The sequence below is a fragment of the Lepeophtheirus salmonis genome, chromosome 9 (assembly GCF_016086655.4).
Source record: "Lepeophtheirus salmonis chromosome 9, UVic_Lsal_1.4, whole genome shotgun sequence".
Classification (NCBI taxonomy): Eukaryota; Metazoa; Arthropoda; class Copepoda; order Siphonostomatoida; family Caligidae; genus Lepeophtheirus; species Lepeophtheirus salmonis.
Window position 1 is genome coordinate 14,449,372 of NC_052139.2, and position 27,197 is coordinate 14,476,568.

The 27,197-nt window shown below is 31.9% G+C and overlaps 3 protein-coding genes and 1 long non-coding RNA gene across 5 annotated transcripts; 1 reads left to right on the forward strand and 3 right to left on the reverse strand.

Moving 5' to 3' along the window:
- Window positions 1–12,605: 12,605 nt before the first annotated feature.
- Window positions 12,606–13,397, reverse strand: LOC121123964 (uncharacterized). 2 transcript variants are annotated; one of them, XR_005866165.2, is made up of 2 exons: window positions 12,933–13,397; window positions 12,606–12,862 (listed from the first exon to the last, which is right to left on the reverse strand). It is a non-coding gene; the product is annotated as an uncharacterized lncRNA (long non-coding RNA). The 2 variants fall into 2 exon arrangements; XR_005866166.2 differs by having other exon boundaries at window positions 12,928–13,397.
- A 312-nt stretch (window positions 13,398–13,709) lies between these two features.
- Window positions 13,710–18,280, reverse strand: LOC121123963 (uncharacterized). Its single transcript, XM_040719051.2, has 3 exons — window positions 18,150–18,280; window positions 15,766–16,340; window positions 13,710–14,833 (listed from the first exon to the last, which is right to left on the reverse strand). The coding sequence occupies exons 2-3, from the start codon at window positions 16,196–16,198 to the stop codon at window positions 14,085–14,087; spliced, it is 1,182 nt and encodes a 393-aa protein (XP_040574985.1). The 5' UTR covers window positions 16,199–16,340; window positions 18,150–18,280; the 3' UTR covers window positions 13,710–14,084.
- On the forward strand, window positions 18,229–21,225 carry PGAP1 (GPI inositol-deacylase). Its single transcript, XM_040719050.2, has 2 exons — window positions 18,229–18,478; window positions 18,544–21,225. The coding sequence occupies exons 1-2, from the start codon at window positions 18,313–18,315 to the stop codon at window positions 21,006–21,008; spliced, it is 2,631 nt and encodes an 876-aa protein (XP_040574984.1). The 5' UTR covers window positions 18,229–18,312; the 3' UTR covers window positions 21,009–21,225.
- Window positions 21,226–21,261: 36 nt separating this feature from the next.
- Window positions 21,262–23,886, reverse strand: LOC139906268 (uncharacterized). Its single transcript, XM_071890831.1, has 2 exons — window positions 22,220–23,886; window positions 21,262–22,163 (listed from the first exon to the last, which is right to left on the reverse strand). The coding sequence occupies exon 1, from the start codon at window positions 23,694–23,696 to the stop codon at window positions 22,923–22,925; it is 774 nt and encodes a 257-aa protein (XP_071746932.1). The 5' UTR covers window positions 23,697–23,886; the 3' UTR covers window positions 21,262–22,163; window positions 22,220–22,922.
- Window positions 23,887–27,197: the final 3,311 nt, after the last annotated feature.

The following is a 27,197-nucleotide window of genomic DNA, read 5'->3' on the forward strand; positions in this document are numbered from 1 at the left end:
TTATATGATATATCTACAATGCATTGAATACACAAGAAACAGTTTCCCGCCTTAGACACAAAGATTTTGAAAAGTTTTACTTTGTTTCAAGGTCAACCAAGTATGAGAGACATACATATAAATACATGTATACACTACAGACATATAAGTATACGTTTTATCATTTTCGTTATTATAATTCCTCCCTGTAAATACAAATTCTATATCTCAAACACACGAGGGGACGAACTATTACATACATAGATATGTACAATGTACATACGTTGAGCCATTAGACACTTTGTAGACCTTAGTTGCTGCCTGACTCATATATATGCCTCTTTCCAACTGTTGTTATTCCACTGCCTATTACTTACCACGGCGTTACCTCCCTAACACGAATATACCCAATGTATTTTGTTGTCAGCTGTGAATTCACTCAGCTCACTTGATACGTCATGGCAATTTCATAATTTATTCTTTTGAAAATAAACAAAGGAATAAATTATAATTAATGATGAAAATTCAGTGTAGAATGAACATGTTAGAAAAAAAATAGGCCAGAAATCAACATGGTAACACCCTGAGAATTTGATTTTTTTTTTTTGGAGAAGAGAAATAATAATGCTCATGATGTTTCATTAGATGAGTTATTATCAGTTGTGACGAGGGAGGAAGGAGAAAAGGATATAAACAAGGACATGTGCAAGAATTACTCCGATATTGATACTCAATTCTACTCTGAGTTCAACAAGGATTATAACTCCTGCACTCAGGTCTTTTTTGTGCACACACGAATGTTCAATCAGGTTTGGACTATAATTGAATCTATTTAGGAAAGGATGTTCACTATTCAGGAATGAAACAATAATGACAACTACTAAGGAAAAGAAAATTGAATATTAAAACTAACATTTCCTAATAACCGTATCTGCTAAAAAATACACCGAATTTTCATGATGCTTTTTCCAATAGGGTAGGAATACAATTTCTTCTTCATCCCTCGTTGTATATACATATATTGGCCATCTTATTATTTTTAGGAATAAATTTTGTCTATTATACACGAATACCGTGAGCAGAAAACTGTCCTGGGGAAAATTACCCCAGAGAAAATTTCCTGTTAGGAAAATGGCCTGTATTTTGTTGAAACTTCATGCTGAATAGTAACACATTATCAATTAGCTTAATTTTATTTCAGACAATTATCTAAACATATTTGTTTGTTTCATCCCCCGAGGGAGTACCTTCAAGTGTGAGTAATACAATTTCCTTGCAATTTTTTGAAATTCAATCCATTCTTCTAGGAAATGGATCGAGAGGATTGGTAAGGAGGGGGAAAATAAATAACTTAGGACCTCTTAAAATATGGTTGAATACACTCCACAATTGGATTGGCTTGGGGGTAGTGTGGGATTGCTAAAAGCCACTACCATTCGCCCAATATATCTAAGGAACCCCTCTAATACTAAAAAGTAGTTCCAAGCCCTCAAGTTACGGTGGGTACTTGGGTTTACTTCTGAATCCTGAAAAACCATCCGCTAATTCATCCAAGGAACCCTTGTAATACCAAGAAATAGTTGTAAGCCCACGAATTGCATGGGGTACTTTGGGGGGGAGGGTACCCTGGATCCTTAAAATCAACAGTCTATTCATCCAATACATCCAAGGAACCCCTCTAATACGAAAAAATAGTTTAAGTTCTCGGTTTGCAAAAGGAAAACCCCATTTTTTCTATGTTTTTACGCCATTTAACCTTTTTTTTCTGATGGATGCTACTTTACATGCAAATAGAAATATTTGTATTTCAATAGTCATATAAATAGTTGTTTTTTCTTTAATTTTTCTAATGGGTACACAAAATTTTAAGTTAGTTTTTTAGTTTTTCTTTTGGAAATAATTTATCTAATCCTCTGAGTAAATAAAATAAAATTTTAATAATTATAATTTTTATTAAACAGATATCTATATTTGATAAATTGGATGTTTGTGATCGATTGGAAGTAGTTTTTAAGGATCCAGGAGTACCCTCAAGTACTCCGTGCAATCCCAGGGCTTTGCACTATCTTTTATATAAAAGGGGTTCCTTGAATGTATTGGATGAATTAAAGGGGTTTTTTAACAATCTCACACTACCCCCGGTCAATCTGAGGGCGAAGAGTATTCAACCATATTTTAAAAGGCCCTAAGCTATTTATTCTCCCACCCTCCTATATTGCAATAATATTACTCTCACTTGAAGTTACTCCCTTGGGTAGTTGAACAAAGAAATATGTTTCAATATTTGTCATAAATAACTTTAAGGAAATTTATAATGTGTTATTCATCATCAAGCTAGAACAAAAAACTGGCAATTTTCTCCAGGCCGGTTTTCCTAGTACCCACAAATACAAATATATATATACGCTTTTCTTAAAATGATACTAAGTAATATTATAATAGAGGATCGAATAAAATACTACTAGGCTTTTAATATTATGAAATATATATTCATTTAATGCAATTAAAAAATTGTTGATAAATGATATGACATTGATAGTCTATGAGGACTAAGAGATAAATAGTAGTGGGTATAATTGACTTATTTGGCTAACGACCATATGATTTCGGGCCTTTTTTCTGTTTCTTTATTAATTAAAGGTTGCAGAATACTATAAAGGAACCGTGTTATATCATCACGGAATGATAATATTATATTACTAGCGGTCGTATCCAGCATTGTCAAAGTAATTATGCGTCGGTTAAAAGACAAATTTTGCTAAATACTAATAAAGAAGATAACTCCCCAGAAATCTCCAATGTTACTCTCCGTTTTTCTTAGCACACTCACATCTAGCTACTCAATACTTATATCAATCCATATGTGTTCAATCATCAAAAGTGAAAGAATAATATTTAGAGTTTTTTTAAAGATGTTGGATAACTGATGAGTACTTTATTCTTAAGTAGCGCTCACTAAATAAATAAATGAATTAAAATACCAGCATTTATATTGTATTCAATCTTAAAGCATATACGCATATGAATGATGATATATGTACTAAGAGACCAACCACAAAAACAAATTTAAACAGTGTTTTATTATACAGGCACAGGCCTACAATATTGATAGGGCTATATTATTATTTCTTAGATCAGAAATATATATACGAGATACATCAGGGAGCACTATGCAGAGTGCACTCTGTATACACGTTTGATGCTATATGCAGACGCCTGCAATATTTCCTTAATACAACGAAAGTGTTATTTCTTAGATCAAAATATGTTTATTATATACATCAGAGAGCACTATATAGAACTTACCCGGTGACTTATTGTCATACATGTGTTAAAAAAGTAAGGTGACTTTGTGAATTAAGGAAAACATAGTTATTTTTCATCAATATTTATGTTGTCCCCTTCAAAGAAATCTCCCTAAGATACAGTACAATTATACCAACCCTTTTTTCAATCCTCGAAACATGCATTTTTTGTTCAAAATTAATTAGTTCCGGAAAAATGTTCGCTGACACTCGTCTCATGCCCAAAAACGTTGGGAAAAAAATTATGACACGAGCCAGTCGATTTTTCAATATCCTCAGCAACTTATCTGATAGTGATTTGACGGTTTTCAAATACAATTTTCTTAATTGCTTCAACGTTTTTATCTTTCATTGACGTGCTTGGGCCTCCAAAATGAGGCTTGTCATCAAATTGTTTTTACCGTAAGCCACTGTCAACAATTCAAGTGTTTTAGAGCACTTAATTTCATTTTTTACGCAAAATTTGATGCAAATACTTTGATTCATGTTTTTCAATGGCAAAAAAAACGCCAAACATGAAAAATAATTATAACCGTTATGCCTCTCACAATCAAACTAAATATATATTAAAATTGAGTACACCAAATGTATGTTGCCCGCAAAATTTGAACACACCTTGTACATACTTTCAAAAAGACGCATCAATTTTGCTTTATCAATATAGATTATATTATGTGTTTGAATTCACTCCTGAGGATATCATGAAATGGGGAATACTCATATGAATTAGTACTTAATTCACAGTTAACCTTCACCCGACATTCACTTTAATTATGTATGTTATTACGATCCCTTATATTAAGGCGTGCAATCGTCTTCTTTTTATATCCTATGCAGGGAATCCGGTTTTTTTTTATAAATTGTGAAGTGTCCGGTTTTATTTGGGATAAGTACGGATATACAAAATCGACTTAAAAAGAAAGTCAAAATCAAAATAAGGGAAAGTTATATTGGCCTTTCTTCATAAATATTTTAGTAATATTTATCGAATGACATTTTGAAAAGACTAAGCTTTCTTTTGACCTTGTTAATAAATCGGGTACAGTTTGTAAAGAAAAGTAATTTTTTTTATATTTCTAACATTGCGTGCATGGACAACTGCCCTGGAGAAAATTGCCCGTGGAAGATTGCCCTAGAGAAAATTGCCAATTAGTAAAATTGCCCGTATTTTGTTCAAACTTCCAAATATTTCCAGCCGCTCGGATTGCACAGGATACTTAGGGGTACTCCTGGATCCTTAAAAATCACTGCCAATTCATCCAAAGAATAATTTTTTTTTGCTTGGAACTATTATTTGGTATAAGAGGGGTTCCTTGGATGTATTGGATGAATAAGTGGGGTTTTTAGCAATCCCACAATTCCATTGGGTCAATCCTGGGGGAGTATTCAACCATATTTTAAGAGGCACTAAACTATTTATTCCTCTCCTCCTTACCAATCCTCTCTATCCATTTCTTGGAAGATTGGATTGAATTTAAAAAATTGCAAAGAAATTGTATTGTAAAAATATTACTCACACTTTAAATAACTTCCTTGGGGATGGAACAATCAAATATCTTTAGATATTTGTAATAAATAATGTTAAGCGAATTTATAATGTGTTATTATTCATCATGAAGTTTGAAGAAAATACTGGCAATCTTCCACCCCGCAATTTTCCCAGGGCAGTTTTTTTAGTAACATAACATTGGCCTTTTTAAAAATCTATTCCGACTCAAATTTGAAATAACATTTCCTTTTCATGTCATTATATAAATAATCCGAATTTTCCGACTGTCAATCCTATTTTTAAGACATTAATGATCTCCGTCGCCGGAATGTATTTTCAAGTGGGAACCAAATTATATAATGATGACGACATCAGTATTATTTTTTTTGGGTGGGTCTGATTAGTTTTTTTCTTTTTTGCCAAACCAAATCTGACACATAATTTTATTTTAGAAAAGACAAAACACTTTTTTGTCAGTTTTAGATTTAAAGTTTGTCAGAAGAGACTAAATTTGAACGGATAGTAATAAAAAAAAGGAAATTGATTTTTTCTCTTCCGAAAATAATGACATTTTAAATTTTTTCAACCAGAGGATTTTTATTTTATTTTGAGAACTATAAAAAATCTGTAAAAGTTGGGGAAGCAATGCCCACTCCGGTTCCAGCAACACTGCTAATGATCCATGGACCGGTAGTCCCCCTAGTTATCTCACCCGTGGTAACTCTTTAGTGTCAGAACTTTCTCACACTTTATGAAGCAGGCTCTAAAAATTTCCCAGAGCCTTGTTGAAGTTGAGATACAATTGTAAGGATTTTAAGTGAAGCCAAAAAAAATGAAACTGCTTAAAGGCAACATATATTGGCACATGTATCAACTCAATTAAGAGAATTTGCTGAAAGTGGTATTAAGTCAGAAATGGGATATTTATTTCTTATTTTGCCTGTAGTCCAATAGAGATAGAGATTAAAAAGAAATTAATTGTAGAAATGATATTTACATAATTGTTCTTATATCTTTTTTTTCCTTCGTCTAAGGCCCCTCCGAATTAGGCCTGAGACATGTACATATTTTGCATTTGTATTAATCTTATTCTGAAGGTATAACATCGTAGTTCTAGTGTAGGTATATTGACTATTATCTAAAAAAAAAAATTTTTAGAATATTCAGTAAGGTTTTATTTAAATTTCGAAAAAATTTTGTAGACAAATTTGCTAATTTTCATTGCTTAAAAACAAACGAAATCATTTTTGATACCCCCAGTCTGCAAACATATGACTGTACATATGGTACATATATACATTTACCGCCGTTGTCCTTATGTTAAAAATAGTTGTATGGTGTAACCGTTTCCTAAGTTGAGTATTTCCATCGATGATCTCATAATCTTTAGTCCTATCTAATTTGGTTGAAGTATCTGTGGATTAAATAATATGTTATTTATTCACGTTGTTAATACATGATCAATATCATTATTTATATCATACCTATGTAGAAATTAACGTGATCAAAAACCTGGAAAAAAATAATAATGGATCATCCATGTTGAATGTAAACGGGTATCTCGTATTTAAATATAACAAATCCATATTTATTGAATACTGAAGTAATAAAAGTTGAGGGAGGGAATTAAATCATACCTCTCAATTGATTAGAGTTTTCCAAAATATGTGAAATAAAAAAATAGTCACTTGTTTTTTAAAGTAGTAGTTTCAACTAGAAATAAAACATATTTTATTTATTTTTTAAATCATATTTATTTTATCCTACCGGTACGACCAAATATTTTAAATATAACTGGCTAACTTTTATTCCTATTTTATAATCATACTAGCGGGTCTCTAGGTATCGTCCAGAGTTATTAGGCATCGACGAACAGACACATTTTACTTTAATAATATAGAAGATAACTCCCCAACAAATCCGCGTTGCTATTCTCCATTTTTCATGAGAACTCTCACACGGAGTTACTCAATACACAGATGTTCTCTCCTCCAGAATAATAATAACACCTTAAGAAAAATAATATGGTTTGATGAGCCAGGGAGTACTTTAGCTCGTTACTAAACGTCATCTAAAGTCACATTCATTTTTTTTTAATATAAATAAAAAGTACTTCCTTTTTTATCTTTTTTAATAAGAGTTGAACTAAACGCCTGTAAGATTTCATTCATTTTATACAATGCTCCTTGTATATTATACACATTTTTTTCTTTATGGTGTATTGGTATACGATATACATCAGGGAGCACTATATACAGCGTTATTTGTACATTCAGGTATTCATAAATACATACAGTACGTATGTTACAAAAGAGGGAGTGCTCCAATCTTTTTTCTCCTCCACGTATTAAGTTGCTCGAACAGCTGATTGATAAAAAGTTTTGTGACACATAAAACGCCATAAATATGTACATCTTTTAAATCATAAATTTGATGACTTTTTCTTAAAGACAGTAAAAAAATTTACACAAATAATGTTCTAGAGGGTTCAAATTATATTGGTATTGCAAAAATTCAAGAAAAAGTTGCAATATACAGCTTCATTTAATAACTTAAAATGTCCTCCAAATTGGTTTCGACGTTTTGAGCCAATAATGACCCTTCTAATTAATAGATTTTTTTTTAAATGTAAGGAAAATAGAACATTTTTCTATTCATTAGTGAAAAAAATATATAAATTGATTGAGAGCATCAGTTTTTATAAGATGAAATAGTTTGTAATCGCTAATGAATAGAGAATGTAATAAACTGCAGTTTGGGGGAAATCACCCCTTCCAGTTGACAGATAATTGTTTTTAAACACCTAACGAGGATTGAATATTTATCTATTCATTAATGAAAAAAATATATAAATTGATGGACGTTACACGTTTTTACGAAATTAAGAAGTTTGTTGTCGCTAATAAATAATTGGACAATTTCTTTATCTTGAAATTGGCTTCTACCTTTTGGACCCAAAATGACCCTTCTAACTAATAGAATTTTTTTTTTTTACTTAAGGAAGCTTGAACATTTTTCTATTCATTAATGAAAAAAAAAAGTTGATTGAGAGCATTCAATTTTATCATAATTTGAAATTTGTAGGTGCTTATAAATTATTAAGGGAGTGTCATATGTGTGGTATACTCATTCTTTTCTGGTCATTGACCCTCGTACAATTCACATCAAGGAAAGTGTTGGTTTCGTGATTCAAACTACGATAGTCTTAAATGTGGAGGACATAATTTGAGTGAAATAATAATAACAAACTCCGTGATTCATATTTAATACACCAGTCTTAAGAAACCAGGTCTAAAAACGCACAATTCAAGGAGAAGACGGATTAAATTTTCGACCACGTATCTCCAGATTTCTCAGTGAATAACCAATGGATTTTTGTAATTGAGGTATTTATGAGAAGAGACACTCCATACACAGTCTAAGAGTCCCTTTTCAAATTCATATTTTTTACTTTTTCAGCCTTAGTAACATACCTACATAAAGATAAACTTTGCTTTGTTAATATAAATATTGTAGCCAGAGATGGGAAAAAGTCCTTAAATCTCAAATCCAAGTCGAATCTCAAATCTTTACTCACAAGTCCAAGTCCTTGAATATTTTCCTCAAGTCTATATAGTTGGAGTCCTCAGAAGAAAAAAAAAAGATTATTTAATGAGTACTTTATATCCAATGAAAGAAATGAATCGACCGCTGAATATATATTTTATGCACATAGTATTTATAATTATAATATATAGAGTCCTTTGTATTTACTTCTTAGAAAATAGTGAAAACGATTATGATAAAATTTGTTAAAAAATGTTATAAAATCCATAAAAGTCTTCCAACGAGAAAAATAGGCAAAAAGGTACTAATATTCTTAACTCTAAACGTCTTAACTTTCGAGTGCAAATAAATTCTAAAAACCAAGTACAGTTGCAAATACTCGATTCAAAGTCCCAATTCTGATCAGGACCGTAGCCAGGTCTGGATCTAGTTCATTTTTCCGAAATTTGTGTAACACGATATATACCCAATTGAATATAACTTAAAAGCTTAAACATTTTTATGAAACTAGGTTTGTAAATTGTGTTAAACATCGAAAGGAGCTGGTCAACCTTATAGGCTAAGCCCAAGTGCAGCCATGCAGCAGGGATGTCCAATCTTTTGAAAGTCATTTAAAATCTCACATTTTTCAAAATTCTGGCTACGAGCCTGCCTCTAATTGTAGATGAACCTTTTTTTTTATTTATATAAAAATAAAACTTTTATTAAAAAAAAGGCTTAAAAATCAGTGTCAGAAAAAAAAGGCACCAGAAAAAGTAGGATACAAAACTGCTGGTTCTTTGGACTGTCTATACTAGAACTGATTAAAAAAATAAGAAATTAAGTTGAATGACGTCAACAAGGACATAAATTTATCAGTTTGAGGACTGAACTTGGGAGGACCAAGACTGAACTGGACAGTCCTAAAACACCAAATAAGTTACTAATTCCCATTTTATTCTCTACTATTATCTCTGTTATTTCTTAATATGCTGTATCCAGTAATCAAAATGAGTCGGAACACTAAAAAAATCCTTGGACAATTTTTTTATTGTTAATTAAACAAGTTATATAAACATTCGATCCGCCAAGAAATAATCATGTAAGCCCTATTTTATGATAAGATAACGGATGTGTTAACGACAAGCTACCCGTATTACAGGATAACTGAGGTAAATAAAAAAATTACACATATACCAGGTTTTATTTATGGTGACAAAGATAAAAATGTATATTACACCTATTAAAAAAAAATAATGAGCTTAATTTTGATAGGTTTCTGCACTTTTCCCCATGCTAAAAGATGTCAAAAGCTCAAAAATAAATTTCTTAGCAATCTAAATATGTGTTATGACCAACCTCATCGGCCTTAAGATGTTCCAAAATGGCATTTTTGATGATTATGAGTAGTTTTGGGGCATACAGTAAAAATAAAACACTCAATTCAGTGGCGTACAGAGGATAGTATTTTTAGGGGCTTAGGTTTTTGAAAAATTTAAATTTTTTGCTGTTTCTTCATTAAATTTTTTCTTTCTAAATGGTAATTTTTCAAAAAATACTTCATTTTTATTGGGGGGGGGGATGTAGCCCACCCCCTGCAGGCGCCCCTCTAATTGAATTTAAAATAAGGCATTAAACTAAAATATGAATATTTTTAAAATAACACTATTTATATTCAGTGTGAGGACACAAAAATTGGACGTCTAGCCTTAGTTCTAATAGTCTGACAATTTTGTGCCATTTGAAGGAACTGACAAAAAGCTACAATTTGATGTTTGTTTTGTTTTTGTGCGATAAAAAATGTCAGAGCAACAAGCAAAACGGGAGAGGTTGTGCGGTCTCCTCCGTGATCAAGTCGACAAGTAAAAACTGTTCTGAACAGTAGAAATAATCGTTTCTTGGCTGAATCAAGAGCTCAGGTCGAGGGAACCTTCAGGACCAACCATGCAGCTCAGATATTAAGAAGGGTCTTAATTCAGGTGTACCATATGTTCTCCCGCCTTCTCCTCGCACTCTTACAAAAACGACATCCCTACAAATGTTTTAATTATAAACTACCACAGCCGGTATGTTAAAAAAACGAAAATTAATGTGGTCAATTTAAAGAATATTTTGGAGGAGAGCAGCTTAGCTATCATGACGCTTCGTTAGATTAGCTTAGAGCAGCTATGAAATAATGGAAAATCCCACTCCGTATCTAGGAATAACAGAGGCAGGAATTACAAGGATGTCAAACATCAAATAAAATAATAGTGATATCAGCTTTGGAAAATAAGAAGTCGTGTTCAGGTTGCAATTACAAAAAGAGTGCGATACTACATTTTCATATTTTTTAACTTGTAGCTATCACCAATGGTAGGGATGTGCATTTTGTAGAGCGCAATGAGAAGACAGATGAAAGACTGGACATAGTATTTTTTAATCAATAAATAATTATTTGTTAAATTTAGCTGTCTGCTATATAATTTTGGGGAAAGAATAATAAAATTGCCTTTGTCGAAAGATGGCGACTGGACGCCCATCAGCACTAGTCTAGAAGACATCAAATTTAATCAAAAGATTTATGAAATATTTATTCTTTAACAAATATTTTTGTGGTTTGAAGAAGGACCAAAAACCTTCCGATTATAATTGATGAAGAAAAACGTGACAGGTCAATAGGTCATTTCCAATTATTGAATGTTAAACAAAAAGACAATAAAGTTTTGCTTAAGAATTCAAAATTAACTTTGTCACATCCATGGCTGGGCAGGAAATATAATAAATAAATTGTGAAAAATCAAATAAACGCAAAATAAAAATTCCTTGAATATTGCAAGATATGAATAAAATATATATGTATATTAGTTACAATGCCTTCTCTTGCCTTTATTCCTAAGAATATGTTTCGAAGTTTTTTTCATAAAAACATCAGATGTAGTTTTTTACGAAAAAATACAAATCAATATAATTAAAAAACGATATTCCTCCTCAGAATGGATGTATTATTAAAAAATGATATCCTTTATTGGAAAATTATTCAATTATTTTCTAAATAATTATCCAATTTGTATTGTACATACAAGGAATGCTAATCAAACGCTTCCAAGGAAGTACAAAGTTTCCTTTTGCAGGAATAATAACTAATTAAATATTAAAAATAAACGTAGCGATAAAAAATAATATAATTGGCTTGTTTTTGTTATATTAAGAACATGAAGATATTTTCATTTTAAATTATTTGTCATAAGGAAAAAATAACAATTCAGGGATCTACATTAACACTTGTCCTACCATCCGTGACCGGCAAATTGTTCTGTCGGACAGGTTAATACAGTGTATATGTGCGAACGGAAAAATTGTCCCGATTCATGGAAGCTAAGTTTGCATTGACTCGTGACACAGTTGTATTCATCTATAATCATTGGATTCTGCTTTATTTTAACAAATTTACATCGACAGCCATTATTTCCTTCTTATAGCTTAATATTAAAATTCAACAAGTCATAAAATTAGTTAATTACACATTGTTAATTGTCATAACAACATTTTTTATGGATTATAACTCCCTCTGAAGCACAATTTACATCAAACTGCAGGTCAGGTAAAATATTAATGCAATAGATATACAATTTATAAACGAAATTTGAAAATTTTATTAATAGGTAGTTTTAAAACAATATGTAGGAGCGTCCGCGGGAGGAGCTGTACCCTCCCCCCCCCTACCTCCTCCTCCAATTAAGGAATTTAATGAATAAATAAATTTAGAAAGGATTTATTTTCATTAAAAAAGGTAATGTGATCTAATTCAGACCCGGTAGAAAAAACTAAGCCCCGCCAAAATATAATCTTGGAGACGGCCCTGAAATGATATGATCGTATAGTGGAAGGAGACCGGGGATATTTGCATAATTTGGAATTTTTCCAAAATTTACTTAAAATTGTATTTTACAATGCATACTATTGTAGAAAAAAACCATTAATTTTTGTCAAATTTTCTTTGAGATATTGGATAAAAGCTGATCTAGTTATTTTATGAAGGATCAATATTTTTTTCTAATAATACAGCCAGTTCTTCATTGTTTTTGTAGCAAATTATCGTTTGAATGATTATCTATGAAACGAAGTTGAACAGAAGATATGTTTTGGCCCCTGTTAGTCACCAGGATTACGACAAAAGTTACAGATTGATTTAGATCAACCTTGGTACGAAGATTATATATGGTCAAAGTAAGAGACCATTAAGCTATTGTGAGGTCGAGGTAGCACTAAACATAAAAAAGCATTATCAACCATAACTTTGGAACAAATTAAGATAAATCACCCAATTTGATTTCAGGCAGAGGTTTTGCACTCTACCGAGTGGCTATTCTAGTTTATTATTATGCTTTCAGTTCATATAATTTTATCAAAATTCAAAAGCCACTCATTGACGATAAAGTTGAGATATTGTAACGCTTAGTAACAAGTGTCTTTATTGTTGGATGTATTTCCGCTTCAGAGCAAGCATGTATGTTAGCCGAGTCCGAGTCTTGAAGTGGGATGTGAGAGTGAATTTCTCCGGTCTGTAATGCTGATGAGTGATCTATAATATAAATTGAATTATATCTTAATCTGCAATATAACGTAAAAAGTAAATAATTCAAACACCTTACAAAGTCTAGTTATTGATTCATTAAAGATATTAGTTACTCGTATTTTCTTCATTTCTAAATCAAAAACTAGATTTTAACTAGCTGTTGCAACCGTTCCTGACTATGGGGACAGTTGCAACATTCTCCAATTTCTCCTTCCCCCTCCAATGTATGAATTAAAAATAATCGTAAAATACATTATTAATTTTATCATGAACACAATTTTAAACTTGTTTTGTTTTTAGAAGAGTTCGTGGCCTGGAATAAGACTAACTCCAATAGTTTTTATTTAAGCAAGATGTATAAAGAAACGAACTATTTTGCAGGTGCTACTTGGATACACAACATTAGTCATACTTAATGTTTGTTATATTTGACTTAAAATATACCGAATTTTCAAAACATAAGTAATATTATGGATTTAATATTTTTTTAAGGTAAAAATAATTATTAATTCACAACTAATGTTATGTTTCTAAATCGCTAACTTGTTAAAAAGAAAGATGTTTATGTGTAATTTTATATGTAATTTACCAGAGATGGGAAAAATCCTTGTTCTGCAAGTCCAAGTCTTTGCACATAAGTCCAAGTTCTTTAATATTCTTATCGATATCATCTCGACTTCAAAATTAATAACTATAATATAGGGTCCATCGGGTTAATGCTTTTCTTGAGTTCAAGATGAACTATCTTTTGAATATCGAGTCCTAGCCCCCACTTCTGCCATTTTCTATGACGTAATAAGACATTTCGTCATAATATTGCGAATTCTATACAAAATACATTATTGAAATGGAATTTCACATGACATATATATATATTTGAACAGAAACGAAGGAAGTTCAATACATGTTTGAAATAAAAATGTTTTCGTTTCTACAATGAAATAGAGTTTTAGTTGTCCACAATGAAACAAATGAATATTCTTATTCTCAATGTTAAAAAAATAATATATAATGTACAATATATACTAATACTTATTGCATCTTAACAGATGCAATAAGTTGCATAATAAAAGTATTTCTAATATCTTTTTGCATTGAAGAGCAAAATATTTTTTAATATTAGTTACAATAAGTAATATATCTGAGAAAGTGTCAACGATTCATAGATTTGTACACAAACAATACTATACAGATAAAATTTGTTAGCAACAGACCAACAGTAACTATCTTATACTAACTGGGCAGTCTTTTTAGACTGATTGTTATTAGATAACTTTAGTGGATTATCTGGGATTTTTAACATGCTCATTGCATCAGCGAGATCGGAGTCTTTGGACTCGGCATCTTCCTTCTCTAGTTCTTCTAACTCTGCCAACAAGGATTCATCTACATTTTCGCTGGAAGCTATAGATTCTGATAATTCACTAGATATTTGTAATGTTTCTTGAACTTGGTCCATTATTTCCTCAACGTCATCCACATTCAAAAGATGGTTTTTAATAACATCATTCCCTGTTTTTAAGGATTTAATAACCTCTTTGTGACTATTAGAAGCATTAAAGCATTCAAGAAGATTTTCAACTTTGTCAAGAACATTGTCGTTCTCGATGAGATTTTTTCTTATTTTCTTAGTCTTTAATAATTGATTCTTAGCCCGATCTCTTTGTCCTTTTTGCAAAAATTCTTTTGTTTTAACCAGGGCAGATTGTTCTTTTTCTTCCAATTCCTTCAATCTCACTTTTATCTTTTCAGATGCAAGTAGCAAGTTAATTATAGCTTTTTCTTCCGACTCCTCGGGTTGTATTAATTTATTATTAGAAAAGCACCGTATGAATTCTTCACTGTTCTCCATCTTAATTATCATTATGTTTCCCGAAGATACAAGTCTTTTCAAGCATGGTTCCAAATCTTCTCGATGAGAGAGTGGTGGTTTTAAACGGGTATAGCTCCACCCATTTATTGACAACTCCGTATTATCTATATTTATAAAAAAATATATTAGAGTCCATTTATATTTATTTAACATACTTTTTATAATTGAGATACAAAAGTAATAATAATAGACAATAATACCATGGTAGCCCTAACCAGGAACTGACAAGTCAAAATAATTCAAGTCATATTCGAAAATATATATATTTTTTTTCCTCAAGAATATTGATCTTTTTTATAGAGATAATTTCTTTTCGAGGCAATTTTTTTTACAAGGAGCCTCATGTAGCACCAGAATCACATGTTATATAAACTCTGTTTTAGACCAGGAATAAAATATTACAAGTTGATAAAAATTTTCATTCTCCAATAGTGGTAAGTTTTGATAAGTGATTCTATTAGTATTTGTATATATCAGATAATGAGATATTAGAAATACATAGAATGTACTAATTTCCTGTAATTCTTGATGTAACTTCATAAAATGGCTTTAAGAAAAAAAACTTAACACTTGCATTGAATATTACTGCATAACAATGATAAACGGGCTAAAAATGGCTAGTTTCTTTTTGATCGATAAGGGACAAGAAAAATATCTTATTTTTTCTATATTAGTAGTTAATTTATTCTCTACACTATGGAAATGAGATTGTAAAACAATGTAATAACATATTTTTGATCTGGTATATAATACAACGAGGCATTAAAGGGATTGTTTTTTGAGGGACAGTGAAATTTATGTCCCATTATTTGTGTGTCTCATTTTGAGATCCAATAATTCATTATTTTCCTTCATATTAACGAAAAAAGGGTTTGCATTGTTATAAAACTTGAGCACTCAACCTGCACTCAAACTGGCCGACATCAAAATGCTGATATCGCATAAAAATGCTTTATTAAACCTAATTGCAGCTTGATAAATTAATACGTCAAATCAGGTATCAAATCTTACATCCATTTGTAATTTGTCTCATCACCTTTAACATATTTTTTGATGTCATCCATGAACTTATTCAATGTGGCAACATGTAGGAATGAATCGTGGCCTTTGATATTGAAGATACGACTGTGAGCTAAATCCATTGCCCATGAGGACCAAGACCCATCATTCCATAGAGGTACAATTTTATTTGTACGTCGCAACTCAGACACAACTTCTTGTAGTCCATGAGGAGATTTATCATAAATTCGAAGATCGTCTTTAAGGCTTTCAAGTGAGAAAATTGAAGAATTTTGTAGAGCACAAATACCCTCAACTGCACCACACCAAAAGCGTAGCTTTTCATCATAACCCACGGGGTTTAGTTCTCGTGGACGGAATGGGCAGTACAAGAAGTTAAGGCGCTCCTTATCTCCAATATCCAAACTCGGGATTAACTTTTTAATACGGATCTCATCCTCCGTTTCCATCTTACTTTCCTACACTTTTCTAATTTCTTTTACTCAACGTAGTAATGTTCTTGTTGTTATTCAGTAGTTGTCAAATAAAAATATGAGAGTCCTGACTTCATCCATGGATCCATGGATTCTTTTCAAGCATAAACCTCTCCTACTAATATAAGATGTATCAATATAAAAACAATCTTGAACAAGATAAAAAAGTAGAAAATCCCAATATATAATTTTACTTTACGATGACTATTATTTACTTTACAATATTCCATAGATATATTTTAGTCAATTATAGACTTTTTATTTATACAAGATGAGTTAATTGATGGACTTGCTTTCCAATAAAATTATTTTTAAAAAGTGGGTAAATCATTATCTTTGTTTAGTGATTAAAAACAATATCTATTAAAATGAATCAAAATCTTTTTATGTATATGTTATGTACAAGTTGCAACTTGTACTAGAAAAGTGTACAAGCTGCAATTTCTTCGTCTTAAAATGAATTATTTAATTAGAATATTGGTCATTCTATTTACCAACCATGAATTTATACTATGATTCAACTTTGATCGATTAAAATTATATGGTTATTTTAATTTACGAGTAATATAACTGTGGACATTTGAATATTATTCAATTATTGCAGTATCATCATCCCGAGTACTGTAAATCCTGCATTTAAAATTATTCATCTCATTCATTTGTTGCAATTTGTAGTATTTTTATGTACAAATTACAACTTGTACACAAGTTAAATACACAAAAAGACACAAAATTTCAAAACCTATTATGTTCTATATATTTTTTTTAGTTGATTAAGCATAAAAAAGTTGAAAAATCCCAAAGCCGCGAACACTGAATTAAATGAATTTGGAACGTGCTCTTTTTATGGGATTTTTGACGGGATTGCAAAATAATTTTCTTATAGTAATAAAGGAAAAGCAGCAAATTGAAGCTTAAACAGCTCGGTCCTAACCCATTTCAAAAAGTAATATAATTTCTTTCTTTAGAAAATTTAATCATTAAACAATTATCATTTCAAGGAATATGTGTGATGTATATTTAATTTAACTTAATTTTTATAACAAAACACACTTATTAGCCAATTTTTGAAAATGAGCGAAAAGTGAAAACAAATCAATTTTCTATCCAAGTAATATGGTTTCAAATATCGACATGAAGTAATTTAACCACCTACAGACTACTTTTTTCAATCAAATTTCATCAGAAATTGTTCAATTATTTGACACGAATTGTAATGATTAAGCACTATCGTCTTTGAGTCTATAATTACCAAAATGGGTTTGTTATTGGACAATAAACTTACACTATACATGGAGCACAATCCTCTCTGATCGAAAAAAGTTATAATAAAAATATTTACTCAAGAAATCCGAACATCGATAGCAGATAACAAAATAGATAGTATATATTCTTGTGATTCATGACAATCGCCCAATAAATCACAAGAATACATAGTATATATTCTTGTGATTTATTGGGCGATTGTCAAGATTTTAGTGGTTCGAACCAAGCGTTGAAGTATTTTCATAATAAAATGAATCGTTTAATTATTAATTAATAAACATTTAATGATTATAATTCGTGGCTAATAATTAACATTTTATCTTTTAAAATTGAAGTTATATGACTTGAAATCATAATTATTGATATTACAGCATCAATCATCATCAAATATATATATTTGATGTTCGGGAAAGTTTCCGTTCGGCAAAATTACATTTAGTAAAGTGGTTTTCGCCAAAGTGTCAGCGCACAGGCCTTAATATATATTTGTTTCATTATAAAATTGGGTTAAATAATGAATAGATAGTACATATTCAATGTGATTGAAATGATAATTTTTAGATAAGTTTAATTATTTTTTGAAATGGGTTAGATATGGAGGTGTTAAAGTTTCAATTTACTGTATTTGCTTTATTAATATAAGAAGATTCTGAACACAAACCATATTAAGGCATTGTTTAATATTCATGGAAAGGTTGAGTGATTTCTTTAAGCGGACTGCCACTATAGTTGAGCTCTCTGATTGTCTAGTTGACATATGACGTCATTTTTTCGTAATCGATCTACTTCAAAGTTGGTTCTTAAGCTACAAGTTTGAAGTGAAGATGCTTCTGGGACATCGAGTCCTCGATTGGACTCTTTCCACGGCGGGACTCCTTGTCATGTTTCTTGGAGTGTATGATGTGATCCAGAATCGAGAAGAAAATAAATGTGAAATGACGTATATGTATCACATGCCCGAGTATGAGCCTGTTCTTAAGAGTATTAATGGTAATCAAATATATAATAAACTGATTTTAATTTGATGGAGAACTCATTTGTTTATAACATTTCAGATAAATATGGGCTCTACCTTTATAGCGAATATTCCAAGCGAGAAATGGATAGCAAAGTACCTGTATTGTTCATTCCTGGAAATGCGGGCTCCTATAAACAAGTTCGTTCCCTTGCCTCAGTTGCTTTGCGAATGGCCATCGACAAAAAGTTTAGCTTTGAATTCGACTTTTACTCCATTGATTTTCATGAAGAGTTCTCTGCTTTATATGGAGGATTTCTGGATCAGCAAGTTGATTTTACCTACGAGTGTCTAGACTTTATTACAAAAAAATATCCCCAAAACACGGGGATCATTATTATTGGACACTCTGTTGGAGGACTCATTGGAAGGACTGTGCTCTCTCACACAAAATACCCTTTTCTTAATAGTCGAGTCAAATTACTACTCACACTTGCTACTCCTCATACCCCCATTTTTATACCTGATCAAGAGCTGGATATATTTTACCGAAGGCTTCCTTATATTGATCCAAAAGTGAGTTATATTAATATTGGTGGAGGGGTTCGTGATATTCAAGTTCGATCCGGCTTAGCCTCTTTTGAATTTGCGGATGTAGATGTTATTCTGAGTTCGTCTCCTGGTATATGGGTGTCGGCAGATCATCGTTGCATTGTTTGGTGCAAACAATTGATCATAGCCATTAATAGAGCACTTTTTGAAGTTGTTCATCAAGGAATAATTAAAGATAGGGAGTCCATTACTTCATCGTTTAAGTATCATTTGGAAAAAAGGAATTATTTTTTCAAGAGCTCAAAACTTGCTGAGGAACAAACAACCCGCTCCCTATCCTACCATGTTTCCTCTTGTAAAACTTCATGGATATCCGATGAGAGATTCCATTTTTCTACTTTATATAAAATAAATCAAACATTTATATTCCTCATGAATACAGTGGAAGGCTCTAAGAAGACACTGCATGTAGAATCTTCCCATTTACGAGGGAATTGGATTTTTGGATGTAGGGGCAAGGATAATGAAAACATTTGCTTAGCACCAGTGAATCTATTTGAACTTGTAAATGTTCTTCCTGGAAAGAGAAGAAGTGCAGTGCATTTACCCTTAAATACGAATCAATTCAGTCATTATGCTATCGTAATAAAGAAAGGCTCTGAAAGTCCAAAAATCAATGTTGATGTATACGAATCGTCTCATCGCGTCTTATCAGTAGAGAGCACAAATATAAAAGATTATCTAGGGCTTCCTTTTATTCTTAAGGCAAAGACGGATCCAGCTGCTTCATTTTATAATATTACTTTTCCAGATTTGACTTCTCCTTGGAAGGCATACGAAATTGTCGTTTACCCTCAAGGTCATTGTGAAACAAATAAAGACATTTTGGGTTCAATGCATTTTGTTAACTCTGAGTCAAAAGAAGTGACCCACTCACAAATTTTTAATAACAGATCTTCTTTATACGCAAGATTACTCTCCATGCCTAACACAAATACTCTCAATTATATGCTACTATCATTAAACAAAGATTGTAGTTACACGATAGAAGCAAGACTATCCTGGTTACAGTCTTTTGGACAAATTGTACGCTATTATACTCCTCACATTGTTTCTTTATTTATTTCTGTGATTTTGTTCACAATGGGTGCACAGTATCGGGACTATGCAGAACAAACTTGTTTTCCTTCGCCCTGGAGTGTCACCATTTTAAGCCCCATTAACATATCCGTTTATTTGAAAATTATTGCTTCCGCGGCCCCATTTATTCTAGATTTCTATTCAATTTCCTTGAAGAGTCATGCACTAGACAATTCAAATCTGTACGTATTTTTACTTTATATTGCAATGGGCTGTGCACTTTTGTTTAGTGGAATAGCATGGTTACTCATTATTGTTGGAGGAAATGCGTTGAGTAAATCTCTATCAGCATGGACAGTCATACCTGAATTCGTAGCTGATTATGCTCTAGAATACGTGTGGCGATTATCGCCTCTAATATTTCCTGTTCTTGGAGCGATTGCTTTTACTACTTGTGGATCCTTTGTCATTACTTTGGGCTTACTTCTTCATGTACTAAAGTTGTTTAAGATGTATGAAATTTATCTGCAGGATATTTCAAAGGAAGAAAATCATCCTCGGCTTCTGAGTGAATTTACTGAAAAAACAACATCTATGAATTTCAAATTTTCAGTTACAATCCTTTGGTTTCTATCATTTCTTTTGAACTTTCCAGTTTTGCTGTCATGGATAAGAAATGATTTCCACTCTTTATCCTACGATCCATCTTTTTATTCAGCATTAATATTCTCATGTTCAAGCATGTACTCTCTATCGAATTCTAGTCTGAAGCCTACCCTAAAGTACTATAACTTCATATCATATTGTTTAAACATATCTGGATTTCTAAGCCTTTTGTTTTTCACACTCAAAGTGTATAGAATTAATTATATTTTGAATTTAGCTATAAGTCTAGTTGTTTTACATCAATTATTCGGACCAACAATATGTTAACTTTGAAATTATTAATATATTTTGATGGGTAGTCAATAATATTATATTATGTAAATATGTTTTTACGTGTAATTTTTCTATTAAAAAATAATAATTTGATATTATTTTTACATCAGTGTACTATCAGCATGTGATTGAATACATTTCAGATAAAGAAAACGTTCATTTAAAGTTGATAGTTAAATAAATATTAGACTTATAAAGAATTAATGCAAAATCTTTATATGTATTTACTTTTTTTCTTTTCTTTTTAATTCTTCTTTTGTATTACTCAGTTTTAAATTATAATTTATAACTTATGTTAATATAAAATATTATTATGGTTGTAATAGTTAGGAACGTGGAATGAATATGAGACACTTAAGATCGTATTTATTGTTGTATACGTTTAACTTTCTTAAATGAACTTGTACATTACTTTTGCATATCGAAATGGATTTCACTACATAGATCCTAGAAAGTATCTACAATATATCCGACTTCTAATTCACTTTGTGTAACCCTTTACTATCAGCAATACGAGTCTGGAAATGCAATAACCATTAATTGATGTCCTTATAGTAACAAATATTAAGGTTATTAAAAGAGTTTGAAATTTGTTTTAGTGGGAAGATAAAATGTTTAATTTTTTTTGACAAGAATTGAAATAATTAGAGTGTTCATTAATTAATAGTTGATGCATTTCATTATGAAGCTGCTTTAAAAGTTGGCTTAAACTGCATTAAAACTGTTGAAGCAAAAATCGTGACAACCACACAATAAATAAAGAGAAAATATGTTTAAAGAATAGAAGGATTCAATCAATCAATGATTGAGATTCAATGGATAAATATTTTAGATCGAATGTGTTGGAGTTATATGTAGCTGGTCAAGTCCTGAACGACACTTCCCTATCCCGAAGTCGTCTCTGACTCTATAGTTATCATGATGTGTTAGTTACTATATGAACTAGGAGAGCCTCTCCTGGTCCATGGTGGTCCTCATGTGGTTCTTGAGCCTTCTGAGACAGGAGGAAGACCGCTCCGCCTCACAGCTGGGCATTGAGGCCAGGATAACGATCATCTTGTATAGCTCCGGCATCAGGCGGAACACTCCCGAGCTTATTAACTCCGCAGCAATTTGTGACGAAACCATGTCTTCTGTGTCAATATCTGCCTAGAGAAGCATAAATTTTAAACATATGATGCAAAATGAAACATTATAATATTAACCTTGAATTACTGGAAGATTGCATGGTCTGACTGGAGCTTCTCGAGTTCAAGTCTGTAGTGCTTGGCGACACGCTCAATGACACAGGTCTCCACTTCACTGTAATTGACGATTGCAATGAGATCCATTGTGATGTTTGTATCGTCAGTGGCAAATCTGCTCTCAAGCTCTAATACAATCTTATTGATTGCAACATCGAAATGTGTTTCACGGAAGTAGGATTCAGTTGTTCCTTTCCACTTTATTCTCCTTGGAATCTTCAACTCCTTGAATTCCAAATCAATTGAGTCCTCCTGGTCAAATACTGATTTCATCTCAGACGACTTCAACTCAGCAAGTTTCCAGATTGATTCAAAGATTTTCTCATTCTTAAGATCTTCAAGAGTCCTAATCACTAGGTTGACGTGTTTCCGGGCCTTTGTTAGGTCAACCTTTCTGCCTTGAAGTTCATCTGACAAGCTAGATGTGTATCTGAAGAGTGTCTTCAACAGTTCAATGCCGAAAACAAATTCGTGACTAAAGATGCTGTTGAGCAGAGAAGTTGCTGTTGAACTCGACAATGTATCTTTATCTTTTCTCATTATTATGAGGGTCTTCATGATTCTGACCATCCCTAGAGATACAGCGTGTACAGCATCGTAGCGGAGACTCCAGCGGGTAGCAGACTGGTTCTTCAGGGTCATCACCTTGGCATGCTCCTCATTTTTACTTGTTATCTTTACCGACTTGTAGATTGCTGACCTCTTTGGTGACCCTGGAGTATTTGTCATCTATCTGAGGACTGTATGTTTGTAACTTGGGCTGTAGATGAGGATCTCTCTCGACTTTAGGCACAGTTTCCCGCTCAGTCTCCACTCTGGTCTGGATGTCCTTCCCCTTTGGCTCCCGCCCGGTAAGTATCGGGTGACCCAGCTGGCTCGTGAAGACGACAGGGTACTCTGGGCCTCCGTCCACAAACTCAATCTCCTCAGTCTTGCTCTTCTCACCTCCCTGGACATTGTCGCTAGTCTCAGAGTCCTCTGCAGAGGGAATATTGTTGTTGTTAACTACAGAGAGCTGCTCGGGAGAGAAGATTGGTCCGATATCGAGATTAGGAAGTCTTATTCCATGAGAAATCCGTCCGCTGTGGTAATTTGATGAGTCGCCATTATTTTCTGTGTCTGCAGTAACTTTCTCTTCAGCAGAAACGGACTTTTCAGATCTTGGTTCAGGCAGTAAGGTCTCAACTGGAGCAGGGTCATCGGGACAGGAGGAGGCAGTGACTGAGGATGAGGATGTAGCAGAGGAAGTTTTCTTAACAGCAAAGTTCAATGTTTTCTGCTTCTTATGATCAATTTTCACTTGATACTTGCAGCTGGGGTCATTCTTATGGAGTTTAACTTTGTGATCATTAAAGTTGTCCTTCTGTATTTCCTTCTGACAGATAGAACAAATCACCAACTCTCTGTTAAAATGCGTTTTCCGCTTCCCGTGATACATTTCTGATAATTAATAAATTACTGTAACAATCCACTCTAAAAAGTACATAACTATTATTTATGTCCCTTTTAAGCAGTAATAATTTAATTTATCTTGTATTCAATGAAACAAATTCTCACGCTCTTAAATATTTCAAGAGTACTCCATACGAAAAATGTTGTGTGCGTCTTCTTTTTTTTTTTGGCTGTAAAGTACTTCACGTTTGCAACCAGTAACTCAAATATCCACTCAATGTGAAGTACTTTAAATCCATACGAAAAATGTTGTGTGCGTCTTTGTTTTTATTTTTGGCGGTAAAGTACTCTTGAAATAATTGCAGTAATATATTAATTATCAGAAATGTATCACGGGAAGCGGAAAACGCGTTTTATATTCAAAGGTTCAATCATTTATATTTATAAAATGACATGCAATATTTGAAAGAGATATTACGGTAAATTACAGGATTTGAATTCAAATTTCTTCGATGAATTGAGATACCCGAGAGTCTTAACTGTAGTTTAAAACCTCCGTTTTATCTATTTGACTTAATTTGGCCCCAATATTGTCTTAGAGATATAATTTATTAATTTACTAATTCTATAAATGTGCCGGTGAATTTTGGCTACTTTAAGTACAATTTGTGGTGCCTCCAAAGGATTAATCAGAATCATTTTTTCATTTAAATGAACTATAATTTGTTGGAAAATGTATTCCATGTTCAATTTTGAGAAAAATTATCTAGCTTCCTTTTGGGTCGACGTACTACAAATATGTAATTTTATAATAATGACTCAGAACTATTATGAGTTGGTCATAAGTTACATATATATAATAGCTTTTAATAATTAATTATGACTTAATTCATCTATATTTACATACCTATATGATTGGTGGACGGTTGAGTAAGGTTTTTTTTTTGGTCCGCTGAAGCGAACAAAGCGCAGTACTGACGTACGGCCCTGGTAACAGGGGCATCCGCAGGATTATATTTTGGAGGGGGGCTTTTGGATTTTTTTTTTTTTTGAAAAGTAATCCAAATATTAAAATTATTTGGCAAATAAATTTTAAATATTAAAATTTTTGGGAAAAAAAATCGGAAAAAGAAATTCAAAAATCCATAGCTATTCTCAAAAAATGAATTCAAAATCCACATTTACTCATGAAAATGAAATTTTTCGGAGAAAAATGTAAAAATCCATAGCTACTCACAGATAATTAAGTTATATGTCAAATTTAAAAGTTTTTGGAAAAAAAAAAAAAATCAAACAATATTTTCTAGTAAAAAACAAAAAGTTCTTAAATTTGGGGGGCTGCAGCCCACCATCTGCGGACCCCCCTGAGTTTTTACTACTTATAAATTATTCTTTCAAAATATCAAGTACCCCCTAGAGTGTCTCCAAGTACCCTAAGGGATACGCGTACCCCCATTTGAGAACCACTGGTCTAGTAGATAGTTAAATAGTATCGCAGTATGAATAATTATCAAATATATATATTATTTCTTTCGGCAATGTACTCATTAGCCTTAGTGTTTGTTCCGCAAAATGGATTTCATTAAAGTGTCTGATCCATACAGAACATACATGTTCATATAATAATAAGTCTTGTGAGTCAGGGTGGGGGCTTGCCCTCCTGCAAACTCCACCTACGTGTTAAATGATTCGCTCAATTAGAAGTATTTTTTCGTTCAAGCTCTCATTTCTTAGTTTCTTTGCGTTCATTTTTTTCCATTAATTGTTTTTAATCAACGAAGACCCGTGATCAATTTTAGTCCAAATTTAGGTGACTGCGAAAAAACTTCTTTACTTGCAAGATGACTCTTTTGAGGTATTGAAGAAGTCGTTCCTATATAATTTCCCATCTTGATGTATGCAATGTTAACTCCCTACTCAGAATTCATCCAATGAATTCATGGAAGTCTCATATTTATTTATAGAGAAATTCATTATACCCATAGCACACCTTGTGCACAAAAAAAATTCTTCTTGCCTATTAAATTTGAGCATAAATTGATCAACATTTCATCATTTGCTTTTGGCATTGGTCCTCAAGTAAAAAATGTTTTTGGAAAACAATGAAGAAGGAACGTAGAATTGAACAGTTAAATGAGAGTGGTTCAAAGATTTTTTTCTGTTAATTCTCCGTTCAGTTCCTCAGAAATGAATTAAAAACATGAACCTGCGGAATATCTAGGCTTGTGTATTTGAATTTATATTACGCGCTAGATATAATCAATCTAAGGAAGTATTATGCAAAATAATGGGTTCACGAGAGAAAGTAAAGTATAATACACAAATTGTTTAAATTCAATTCACGTTAAGGCTATATAATCCAATAATTTTTTTATAAATATGTACTCAAGATTAAATTTAATTTATCATGAAGTTAAGCTTTTTAGTGCACTATTACGATATGTGTGTTTATACACTAGTTGTTAAGTTAACATCTTTTGTAGGGTTTGCAAATACACTTTTATTTACCATTTCCAATTAGTTTATGTTTTTCATAGTTGTAAAATTAAATTAAGAATAATACAAATTCAAACAATTGGGGAATTTCTACCAAGTCAAGAAAAATTAATTAGGTATTTTATCTTTAATACACTGAAATCATTATTTTGTTAGGAGGGTAGTTCCACCTCTAATCCAGGGCTGCGGAGTCGGTACGTAAAATGCCCAACTCTAACTCAAGCATTTTAAATGCCACCAACTCCGACTCCAACACACAATTTTTTAATAATATATTTTATAGCCTATATAATTACTATTGAGTCATTTGAGTCTAGAGACTATAAATATAGATTTAATTTATAGCTATTCGTAGTTATTAATAATATCTCATTACTAATATAACTAATACCTTATTAGTTGTATGTAGTAAATAATTGCACCAGGTATAAAAAAATATTTAACAAGAGCAACAGTAATCAACAAATGAAATGGAGAACACCCAGTGTGATATGTCAGGAAGATTTTTCGGTCCGCTTTACAAGGGTGAACGGTTGATTTTCAGTGGTGAACGTGGGATATTTAAACAGGGCAAATGCTACAACATAGATTAAATCTTGCAAGAATATCGTCCAATGGACTGTCTGACCATTATTTTCTTCAGGCAAACATTGGGAAAAATAAAATGAAAAGGAAAAACTCTAGACGGAAAGTCAATGCCGACCTATTCATAAAGGAAAGAGTATAATGGAGTATAAAATGCACGATGCAAGAATGAGAGAAAATTTTTGAACTATACAATTAAGTCAAACAATTTAAACCTCCTTAAATATTTTTAAAATAATAACGGATGAAGATAATGAACGAGATTATAATATACCATGAAACGGTTACATCGACAGAAAATAAATTATGTTCACAAGTCTTGATGTTCTTAACTCGCATGTATACGTGGTGATGTGTTTGAAAAAATGAAGAAAAAATGCATGTGTTCTTTATCATGATTAGAAGAAGAAGTTTTTCCTCTCTTTCCTTGACGCAAAGGTGTCAGTCAAACTGTCCATGTCTTCAT